At 36.2% G+C, this 12,200-nt stretch overlaps 1 protein-coding gene across 4 annotated transcripts in view; it reads right to left on the bottom strand.

Moving 5' to 3' along the window:
- The window catches only part of DOCK4 (dedicator of cytokinesis 4), a 223,140-nt gene that overhangs the window by 123,868 nt on the left and 87,072 nt on the right, over positions 1 to 12,200 (bottom strand). For all 4 annotated transcript variants that reach the window (XM_058023697.1, XM_058023694.1, XM_058023696.1 and 1 more), the window contains exons 6-8: positions 11,715 to 11,863; positions 10,233 to 10,317; positions 8,434 to 8,585 (exon numbers count right to left, since the gene is read on the bottom strand). In XM_058023697.1, the coding sequence (XP_057879680.1) occupies positions 8,434 to 8,585; positions 10,233 to 10,317; positions 11,715 to 11,863 (386 nt within the window). The remainder of the gene's footprint in view (positions 1 to 8,433; positions 8,586 to 10,232; positions 10,318 to 11,714; positions 11,864 to 12,200) is intronic.

Consider the following 12,200-nt stretch of genomic DNA (forward strand, 5'->3'; position numbering starts at 1 on the left):
TTTAGAATGCTATCTAAGAACTATGGGTCATATTACAGATTTAAGAATTTCTGCAGCAGTATGTTGGCATAACACAGAGGCACAAACTCTACATAAATGTAAAGGTCAGCAAAGCAAGCGGGACTCTGAGCAGGAGATGATGCAGCATTTTTATGCATTCTCTTCAATGCCATGAACAGGGGCCACAGCCTGAACTGAACAAATGTAGGCAGCACCCTTAACACCTTCTATTCCCTTTTTTGTAATACACTACCCAGTTTTGCTGGTGTTTTCAAAATTCTCCTGAAAAAAAAACCTGGCAAGATCTCTAGATGGTAATCTGCTACATATATTAATACAGCCCTATGGCATCTGCACTGGAAAGGTGGGAATTTCAGAGGACATGGGGATAACTTGATTTTCTGAACACAGTCACCTGGTAAATGTTATCCTTAGGCTTTTTGGCTTTGTTTTTTTTATAGCAGCAGAATATTCTTATAGCAACAAATAAAGTTAACACTGCCTTGGTGAATAATGTACATTGTCTAGAAAACAGCTAAGCTCTTATTTTGTCCCTTGCCACTTGTTAAACTGATTCTATTAAAAGCTAATAAGTGAGATATTTCCAGGATCTGATAAGAAAAAAAAAATCTATATTTTTTGATTAAATGATTGGTGTTCTTAGAGCTCCAGTGTAAATGGGCCCCCTGGCTATACTAAGGTCATCATTGCTGAAAAAAAATGCTGTATTGAGTAGCTGACAGTACATCTGTACAGAAAGCACAGACTGCCATCATAATCTTTAATTTCTCTGAAAAAGTACCACTACAAAATTTGTAACTGTGTAACCCCTTGAAGTATTTATCATTGGCTTTTTAAGTGTGATCTTACTGCTGAAAGAAAAGTTTGTTTCACTAACTTCTGTTTGGGTAAGAGAAAAAGATATCCCCAAAGCCAACAATCATCACCTCACTCACTCTTAAGTACTCTTAAAGCTGGGACTCTCTATATTCACCTTCATATTCCAAGGAATAGAAAAACTTCACTAAAACTTCACAAGTGACCACACACACTACAAGGGATGCTAATAAAAAACATCAGAACACAGGATTGTTGCAGTGTGCTGAAATGTTGCAATCAGATTTCCAGTTTTTTTTGAGCTGTAACAATGGCCTATCTCTTACCTAAAGTTATTGTTTCTCATTGCTTGCACTCAGAGTTCCCTAATCCCTTTGAACTCTAAATTGTTTTTGCAATGTGATTGTAAACAATTATGTCCCAAAGCACAGCTGAGTTACTCTCTTTTACAGAACTTTCCCCCATCCAAACTATGATCCTGCAATATCCATCTTACAGGCACTATTTTATGATCTACATGATCAAGTTGAATTAGGTGCCTTTGAAGACAATCTTCTGATCATCTCCACATTTTGATTCACAAGCCAGACTAGAACATATGCTGCTGCCACTCAGTCCACACAACCACAGATTTAGTCCACAGTAAACATTTACACATTAACATTGAGTCTAGCATGAAGTTCTGCTCTACAAATCCACTCCTACAGGATGGCACTACTTGCATAAGTAAACAGCAGTCTTGGACTTGCAAACTGTTGATTTGCTGACAACAAAATTAGATTATATAAAAGCAAATCGTCAAGGCTCTTTACCGCATTGGTAAGTCCTTCTGATTTTGCTTTTCTCAAACATTTGTGCAACATACATGATTCCAGAACAGATTTTATAAAAGCATTTCTTTACTAGCATGAAGCACCCATACAGACCCCCACATAGTATGTTTGAGCTCATATACTTTAGGAACCACTTCAAGTAGACAGCAAAAGCTCAGCAGTGGCCAGAAAAATAGGATTGAACTAAAAGACAAGCAAATCTCATGAGATGTGACCATGGACCTCTTTCATTTTCCAACTACAGTAACAGCACCTCTCTACAACTGCACATGCTAAAATGCTTCCTTTAGGATTCTACACTAGTGAAATTACTTATAAAATTTAGGTGTCATCATTAGAGTATTTTACTTTCTTAAAGTAAAAGTGTTTTGGTTCTTAAAGAACCAAAAATACCCAAGGAACACAAAAACTGGGCTTCTGACCTTAACAGAAATAAAAGAGGAACAGAAACACATGATTAGAAGATAAAACAGCACATAAGCCAAAGAATTTTACTGGAAAAAGCCAAATGGTTGTATCACGTTAAAGCAGTGCCACTCACACTTGCTCTACCCCACTCAGGGGCTATTACTGTTCTAGCAAAGCAGCAGGAAGGGGAGAAAAATAGAACATGATACAAAAACACACCAGGGAAAACTCTAGGAACCATCAGGGCTGACTTCAGCTGTTTATTGCTAATTTAAGCAATAGCAAAAATTATTCCTAGCAGCTAGTTTAGCCAGAAATATGGATATATACATATGCATACAGATCAAGTGAAATTAGCATGCACCAATTAAGTAGAAAATGAACGACTTACAACTGTAGCCTTAACAAGCATAAGCATGTCATGAGTCAGATTTAACTACTTGACTTAAATACTGACAGTTTTTGTGCTTCCATAGAAGTAAATAGTCAAATTCAAACAATGCCTTTTAGAGTGGAAAGGCCCATATTAGACAATTATTTTAATATAGGAACAGTCTGGAAAATAATATTATTATTGTTTATTAACAGGAACAATAAAGTCACAGATAAATCTGAATTTTATTATTACCCCTAACTTAATAAAATCCATTATTTTGGATGCCAACATATTTAGAAATAGTTATTTTTAACAGCTATTTTCAGCAACAAAAGAACAGTCTGGAGAAAAGTACAGTCTCATCCTGTCCCAAACAAATGGAAAATTATCCAAAAAGAGTATTTACCTCTAGATTAGTAAAACAGATAGAAAACCATTCCTATGGCCCAAAGTGGGTGCTGATCTCACTAAGTTAGGTGTAAGCAAAGCATAACAGCCTTTACTAATCCAGAGAAATCTTTAGACACAAAGTCTGAAAATAAAAAAAACTTGAAGCATCACTGATTTTTTTCTGTCACTATCTGATACCAGATATCTGCTCTGGGGAAGTTACTAACGCCTTTCAAAAGCAGTTTTTCACATCTCATGAAAAGCCTATTATCTAATTCTCAGTACATGTTGAAAAAATTATGAGCATTTATACCTGCTGTTTAAGATGAAAAAATATTTAATTGAGAGTAGTCTAGCTATAAATATATTTAATTTTTCTTTTATTCATAGAATCATAGAATAGTTTGGGCTGCAGCACACCTTAAAGATCATCTAACAATGATCTATTCAAAACACTAAAGGAATACTAAGATACATTATCAAAAACAGAACAACTGGTAAATGATTTTATGGCTTTAGCTTCCATCTCTACTTATTTTAAGAGGTGCCATTCTAAAGATGCACTGGTAGATCCCACAATGAGAGCGTTTAATTAGGAGAATATTCCTTAACCACATTGCCTACCACAACATATCTGCTCTACTTAAACTACAAAAAAAAATTCACCATATACTGAAAAACAGTAATTTTGTACATATATATATTTATCAGGTTTTTTTGATCTGCCTATCCTAAATCCTTTGCATATATTTAAGAGCAAATTCAGGGTGTTTTTTCCTATAGATTGCACTCTAAAGGGCTGATGTCAAAAACTCATAACTAATATTGAGAATTTATATCCTGTATGATTTCAATATCAACTCCTTCTGAACTTGAAGCCTCAAACTTTACTGAGATCTAAAGTAGTGATACAGAAAACAAAAAAGTAGAATAGATTCATATCAAAATTACTTAAGGGTACACTGAGCAGCTCCTTAATCACTACCATCTATGGATCCTAAGGAGCTTTCCAAAATGTCCTAAAGAAGGCGCAGACATTTCACCAGCTGAATTGCTTTCTAGGCTTTGCTGACTCTAACTAGCAACTAGTTACTGGAGATGCAATTCACACAAAGATCTTAAGTTTAGATGTGTATGGGTCTGGATTCCAATCACAGAGTCCACTGATTCGTCATGAAACTTTCTGGAATCAGACAAAAAGGAAAGCATTGGTCATGTCTTAATCTTGACATTTACTTGTGACTGCAGAAAGACACATCCATCTACACAGATTCCAGAGGTGATGCTGGTGGTCTGCTCCTCCCCCTGCTATCCACCTGAAGACATACTTGTACTTCATTTCAGGACTAATTCATGTCTAGTGATGCACAACTACTCAGGGGAACAAAAGATGATGAAGAGGAGCAAATTCTGAATTTAAATATAAAGCACTTCGGGGATTTTCCTTTTTTGTTTTTTTAATAAAGAGGAACAAAAGTGCAGTGTAGGTGGAGAATAGATTTATATTAGTAGGTGTGGTTCTTTAAGAGAAAAAAGACGCATGCCCGATTTCTCACTCTGCCTTTGAATATTCAAACTTACGCCTCCTATCTGCCAAAGAATCTGAACTGTCTCTTAAGCCACAGCAATCGATATTATTATATTTTACAAGCCATAAAAGGAATTAAAATTACTACTGTTCTCCTTTTCCTCATCTGCTTGTCTCTACAATGACAAACAGTACCTACATTGCTTCATGTTAGATTACACTTCTGCCAAGTATAATTACTAAATGTAGCTCCTGTGGCAAAACATATGGGTCACAAGAATTAGAGAGAAGTTTTGTGCTGACATTCAGGCGCATAGCTTTCAATTTGATATCTAGTTTTTTTCCACTTTATACGTCTGTATTCTTTGAATCTGTTTTTAGCAAGTAATGATACAATATTTCCTCATTAGATACTCAATTCTGGTCCCATTAGGCCAATGCAAGAGCTGTTAACACACTGTGCTTTCTGCTCATACCTTGGTTTGCCTCAGTTGTTACAGAATGCTTTTTTTCAGAGAGAATCTATAACTGTACAAGAAAAGGTTTAACTATCTTTCATTGCTCAGTGGATATTTTCTAAGTCTGATAATTTCTTAATATTGCACAAGAAAATAGTTTTAAATTGCTTATTATATTTATTATCGTTTAAAATGGGCTAAGTAAAATCCTATTCTTGTGCTATAATACAAAGCTCAGCTATCAAACCATATATTCCCTATGTTATGAAGTACCTTCCTTTCACCTGACTTTCCAAAGCATTGACTTTTCCACAGGGCTTTTTCTGGCACTAGTCTGGACTGGAAATATTATTCCTTTTTGGAGAGACTTTCCTCATCTCAGTATCCACAATTGCTATTCTGTTTACTGTGATACTTGAACAAATATTGCTGTTCAAACAGTTGAATATATGATACTGATAACATAAAACCAACAACAAAAAAAAAAAAGCTGTGGAAAAAGATATCCAATCAATGGAAGAAGTAAACAGACAATGTTTTTTTTAGTCTTCCAACAATCTTTTAAAGCTGCTATTTTCAGTGCATATACCTGAGGTTAGAAAAAATAAGATAGATTTATTAGAGATAGATATATTGATGTACGGAGAGCTTACAATTGCAGGTCCACCTGAGAAGAAGCTAAGTTAGTTTTTAAAAATTGTATTATTAAATTTGAATTCTGTACTCTCTCCAACAGAACTCTTTAAGAGGCTACAAAGCTGACTTATGTCAACTTATATGAGGTAGACAATGAACACTCTATTATGCATTCAAACAGTCTCATTAAAATAAACAGGATTACCCACCTGAGGAAAGCTTGGTACACATACAGTTGTTGCAAAATTTAACATATAAAGCAGCAAAGTCCAAAGAAATAAAGTCCAAACAATTCTAATAATATAAGCAATGATTTGGAGAAATAAATTTTAAGTCATTTACATTCATATATCTTTACCTGGGCTAGTAAAAAAGTTTCATCTGTTCTTTTCATGACATTATTCCACAGAACCAAAAACAATGACCTGGGAAACCAATGGACAAATGACACAGCTAGGTTCTGACAGATCCTAAGGTGTAAGGTGACAGATCCTAAGTTGTAAGGATCTGTACTACAGTACACCCAGCTTTTGACCAGCCCTTTTGCTAGAAATGAGCACAAGAGTCAAGTGTCCATCCTCCTCAGCTCCACTGCTGCCCGTAGGCTTTGGCACCACTGCAGGGTGTGAACTGTGGGGGCTGAGGACACTGACTCCTCTCATGCATCAGCATCCTTCTGAGGAGATTGTTCATGTCAAACATGCATCAGCAAGGGCCTAAAGATCTCTGAAACATCCCACCCATTTCTATTGAATAAAAAATACACATTGTACCATACTGTTGTGCACCACAATCAACCAGCTTTGGTTCAAATCTGTAATAAACCAGTTAAGTCACTTCCACATCTAGTCCAGACAGATCATATAAGGACCAATCTTGGGACAACTCTGCAATCCAGAGTTCTTTCTGTGATACAGATATACCTTTACCTGCATTTAATTTGTTCTTGTGAAAGCTCTCTTAAGTTTAGCTTTTCCAGTACGTGGAGAAGTTTTTGTTTGTTTCTTGGGAGGGTTTTTTTGTTATGCTTGTTGGGGTTTTTTTGTTAGAGTTTGGTATGTTTGTTTGAATTGCAGATGGTGCAAACTACCTTCACAAAGCTTATCCTGTCATTCCCCCCATGCCCTAGAGAAGGCAGTTTGGATTTGTAACAACACATTTCTTCAAGGTTTGCCAGTAATGGGATGAGGAAGTTTACAGCAGCTGAAAACAGATGCTAGAGTCAGGAATCAATAGCTAAAGGTCAGATCCCAGCAGGCATGTGAGAAACAGCTCTAGAATTTGTGCTTTCATGTAACAGGAAATCAAATCCATTTGCTTTCACACCACCACCACTGCCTTAACCTTGTTTTCAGCAATCCATATCACCCCAAATTGTTTTCTGTCAAAGTCTGCAGCTCTCTTGTAAATCTATCACCTGCTGTGGCATTCATTGGAGTGAACACAAACAACATGTCCTGATGCACTTCTAATTCTCAGAAACGACAGGAAACTGAATTTTCGTGATGACTGTCTGAAGTGCCGACCAGAATGAAATGTCAGTATTTAACAGCTAACACTGTAACACTAGCTGAGTATACATGATCTCACTAACCATAAGAATTAATGTACTGAATATACTCTTCCTTCTAAGTACTGGTTACTTATTTTGCCTGCACTGCAAAGCACAGACATAATTTTGTCAAATTCAGCCCAACTTCCACACAGTTCCCCAAACTCCTATTGCCATATTTAAGACAACAGCTATGGAAAGGATTCAGGCTGGAGAGGCTCATGGAAAACCACCTCCTGTGGGAAGGCCCCCAGGCTGGAGCAGAGGAAGAGTGTGAGGAGTCCTCCCCTGGAGGAGGAAGGAGCGGCAGAGTCAATGTGTGACCAACTGACCACAGCTCCAGTTTCCAGCCCCCTGTACTGCCAGGGTGGACAAAGGAGAGAAAATCAGGAATGAAGTTGAGCACAGGAAGAAGGGAGAAGTGGGAAGGAAGATGTTTGAAGGTTTGGGTTTATTTCTCATTATCCTACTATGATATGATTGGTAATAAATTCATTTTCCCCATGTCAGGTCTGTTCTATCTGTGATGTTAATTGGTGAGTGATCTCTCCCTGTCCTTATCTTGACCCGTGAGCCTTTTGTTCTATTTTCTGTCCCCTGTCCAGATGAGGAGGGGAGTGACAGGGTGGCTGTGGCTGGCTGCAGGCCAGGGTCAACCCACCACACCCATCACCACTGCACAGCCACTCAATGGTTCAGACTTCCTGGCCTATTCCTCAAAGGGAACTCGCTGAGCTCTTGCACTAACTGTACTCTCCTCCTGTGCTCCTATTTCTGAAATGCACAGTGGCTTCACTAGTAATCACTCCCATGTTCTCTCTCTTAGCCAGAATTCTGAAAATAGAAGTAGCTATCGAATATTTTAAAAATCAAAGGTTATCAGGTCTCTCACAGAATTTAAACTCTAGGACAGATTGATTTTGACAGTTTCACTGAAGAACCAGCACCTTCTCATAGAAGCAAAGTCTCCTTTTATAAAAAATACGCATACGTCACTGACTAAGCATTTATTGGAGCCCTCCAATCTCATGCACCGAGGAGAATTTCTCTTATAAATATTACAGAGAAAGTAAAAGTTCAAAGTTTTGAATGTGCACTGATTAGGAGAGATGAAAATAGGGATACTTCAAAATTACCATTCTCTATATGTATATAAACTTCTCTACAAAGAAAAAAAACAACTGGAAAGTGAAATAAGTAAACAAGACAGATGCATACATTTTTGAATACCTTAAATAACACTACAAACCATTAGACATAGCAACTGAATTTCAGAAGGAGGCAAAATATTCTCATGAAAGAAACCCACCTTGCCTTTGTTTCTAAATGTGGAATTTGTTACCTGTATCAAAATATACAGGTTTTATTGTAAAACTTATGTAAAAAACAGTATTTAAATAGAAATCATATGGTACCTGATGGGTCGATTTTCTTTACTATCAAAGAGTGAAAAGATTACTTCCAGTTCCTCTCCCAGATTGGAGCACATTAAACTCTTCATCTGAACAAAAAGATGGTGGCTGCTAGCTGGTACTGGTGTGTCTTTTTTCCGATGGCGATGTTCCATCTAAAAACACCAGAAAAACAGTGACCAGTTTGAGTCAATTACAAAATTCTCAAAACAAAAAGCGGTAAAATATGTAACGTAGAACTACTTTCTTATTCCAAATTAGTATTTTTTTAAATTAATACTAACTTGTATTTTTTCCTCTTTTTTTTTCTTTTGCATCTGAGAAGGAAAACACAGGGAATTTACTTTCCCAGTGTTACATTTCATCATAGTTATCTCTAGGTGAAAAACAGTAATCTCTAGAAGTTTGTTTTTTTTTTTCCTCTGAAAGTGTGGAGCCACTTTAAAGCTTTGTGCTATAACAACATAGTATTTCTTAGCTGGTTTAAGAAGTTAATGATCTGATATTCCACTATTCAAACACATAAAAAAAATTATTTTGCAGAAGACTAAATACAAGTATTTTAAACTGGGGAAAAGCAATCATACCTACATTCTATGATCTCTGGCAAACTGCTTTGTACAAGCTAATAAATTGCCTTGATTTGATGTCACAGTTTATACCTTCTGCATTTTAGTTACCCATTAAATGAAGGACAATATTAAGGTGTGCTATCCCTCTCTTCCAGTATAACAAAAATAATTTTAAACAGCAATCTTTCTAAGTCTTACATAGTCTTCATACTGAGGTTATCTTTTTTCCAAGTACACTCCATGAGTGCCATTACTAGTTTTCTGGGTCATTTTTCCTCTCTATGTTTCCTCTTGTGATTAATGGTTCCTCACCATATTTCATCTAGTGCTTCAACAGGATTCCATAATATCACAAATCCCTTTGAAATTACTCAAAGGTATACTGATTCTAGCACAAAGAATTTACTATTAGTCTTGACCCTACAAGTCAACAATACAAGTAAAATACAAATTAAAAATTATTACAAAAATACGTCGTTATTTCAGATCCACAAAAATTGTAGCAATTGATGTTTTTGGGGGGTTTGAACTTAAATACAAAAGTTGTAATAAATAAAATTCAGCTTAAATACAAGTTTAGTCTTAAGCGCATAAAGCTCAGAACTCTGTATCTGTAGCAGCTGCAGTACTTAAGTATGAGCCAAAGCCAACATAAATGAATTGGCAAGTTTTCTTAGACCTTGCTGGAGATTTAATCAGAATGAGAAATATCAGTGCTGATTTTAGTAGATCAAGATGGGCTTTTAGACCCAAAGGAAAGCTTTCTTATGCAATTTAACTGCTATTTACATTAATATATTAGAAAGTACCAAGAGCCCAGTATGATTAATTGTGACAATATTATACCATTATTATATTTCCACAAAGCTTATCTAGACAGGCTCATAAGCCAGGTAAAGCTCTAATGATAAAGCGTCCCATAAGCTTTTATTGATGATTAAATTCATATTAACATATTAGCATAATTTTAAAGGTATATGAGAAACCAAAACTTTTAACAAATAAGATTTAAGCATGTATGCAAAGACAAATTTAATATCAAATCAAAGAATTTCATACATATTTAGGGATGACATAGCTGTTAAAAAAAATTTATTTCCTTATAGTAAAACTCATTGCATTATGAAATGCCAATATATTGGATCAAAAAAGGTACTTTCAGTTAAATAGAAGAGTGGACTTTCAGTATGTAATTTGAGAGCAGAAGCATCAAACATTACATTCACCTACCAGCCTGTAGAGCTCTGTAATGCTGATCTCTTCAGGATCCACCATAGCATATTCTTTTCTTGGAACTAAGTCAAGTCCCAGTTGTCTGTATGAGAAATGGAATAATAGTAAGTAGCTTCTACTTTCAAAAGAAACAAATTAGCTCTGCATGCGTTTGTTGTTTATTTGAATAAACAATGCACACGTTAATTTGTACTCTAGAATTAGTTGACTTTGGTTTTATTTTGATGTATTTTGGCTGTAACCACCATTCACATTTGACTCATTCCCTTTCTCCACTTTGCAACATTAATACAATTTTCCCACATTTTTTAAATCTGTTTCACAGAGTGGACAATGTGCAATCGACATTGTCCTTTGTACTATTGTGAGCATTTCAGTGTGAATGCACTAGTACCGTCAACTTGAATAACAACCACGGAAAGGAAGATAAATAGAAAATCCATCAAATACTAAAACATCAGCTTATTTTCAGTTTGGAGTGGATGGTATCAAAAGTGCTAGCCTGTACCCCCTGAACAAAATAAGGAAATGAGCTTGAATCAACAGCAACACAATTTATTTCCAGCACAGCAGCAAGCAATAATGTTTAAGAATGCATAAGGACATGGAGGCAGTCATTTTAGGAATTTAGGAATTTAGTCAATTTAGGAAAATTCAAAAGATTATAAAGTTTTTCAAACATATGTTTTAAGGAGCAGGAACTCTCCATGTAAAAAACCTTCACAATTAATTTCTTTCAGTTACTGCAAAATTCTAAGTAGACAGGTAATCATACACATTTACTCACAACCCTTTCACTCTGTTAGATATTTATGCTGTCAGACAGCTGTAGAAACTCTGGAAATTGAGGTAATCCTACTACTGAATATTGCTTCCTTTAGTTAGCATTTATCTGTATAAACATATGCTAAAGAAGAGACTTTGGAAACAGCACCTAAATACCAGAGGGCATTTTAACCATTTTCTTGCTTGAAAAAAAATTAAGACAATAAAACTTGTGTAAGCTCATTTCAGTTATTCAGACTAAAGGAAGATGCAGAGCGCAGTAGCTGAATGTATGTTAGAGATGCCCAAGTAGGAACTAAATTGTGTGACCAAGTTAGAAAAGAAGCAATGTCAACCAACATAGTTTCAGTTAGAACACAAAGCTCTGCTGAATGCATCATCCAGGCATCAAGTGTATTAGAAAGATGCAAAATGCTGCTTCAGATTGGAATAAGTACTGGAATTGGAATAAGTAGTATCTTATGGATAGTACTACTGCTACATAACTTACACAAATGTAAAAAAAGCAGAACAAAACAATAATCCACTTTTCGCTGTTAAAACACAGTGGGCAGAAAAACAATGAAGGAGAAAGTCCATTGGAAAAAAAAGTAACACTTGTTAGAAATTTGTTCTTTATTTCACCATTCAGCAATCAGCCTAAAGAGCTGGCTTTGCAGTTTGACCACATTTGATGTGTGTACATTGACTCACTCGTTGCCCCAGTCCAGCCGAGCCGTGATGTGGCGCTTGACGTCCTTCATGCGGTCGTGGGTGAGGTGGCCAACGAGGACCTGCCTCCGCAGGTCCAGGATCTCGTTCATTATGTGCCACAGCCGGTGGAAGAGATCCCCCTCATTCCTCTGTGAGACACAAACATGATTGCCTCTGCATCACCTGATAATCAGGATACCAGCTAACAGACTGATAATCCTAATAAATATACACATGAGGAAACAAGGAAAACCCCCTTTTCCCCTTACTTAGTCTTTTATTCCCCATCACACTGTGACCATTTTACCTGCATGTGAGCGTGTGCATATAAAATAATTTCAGACCTGCCACAGACCTTGTCTATGCACCGCACCCATCCCAATATTCCAGTCCAACTCCTTGTGTCTCTCTTACATTTAACCTAATCTAATGTACATGACAGGTATGACAAAAATTCAACAAAAAACGTTCACGTGTTGCGTGACA

Source organism: Melospiza georgiana, chromosome 4 (assembly GCF_028018845.1).
Source record: "Melospiza georgiana isolate bMelGeo1 chromosome 4, bMelGeo1.pri, whole genome shotgun sequence".
NCBI classification, from domain to species: domain Eukaryota; kingdom Metazoa; phylum Chordata; class Aves; order Passeriformes; family Passerellidae; genus Melospiza; species Melospiza georgiana.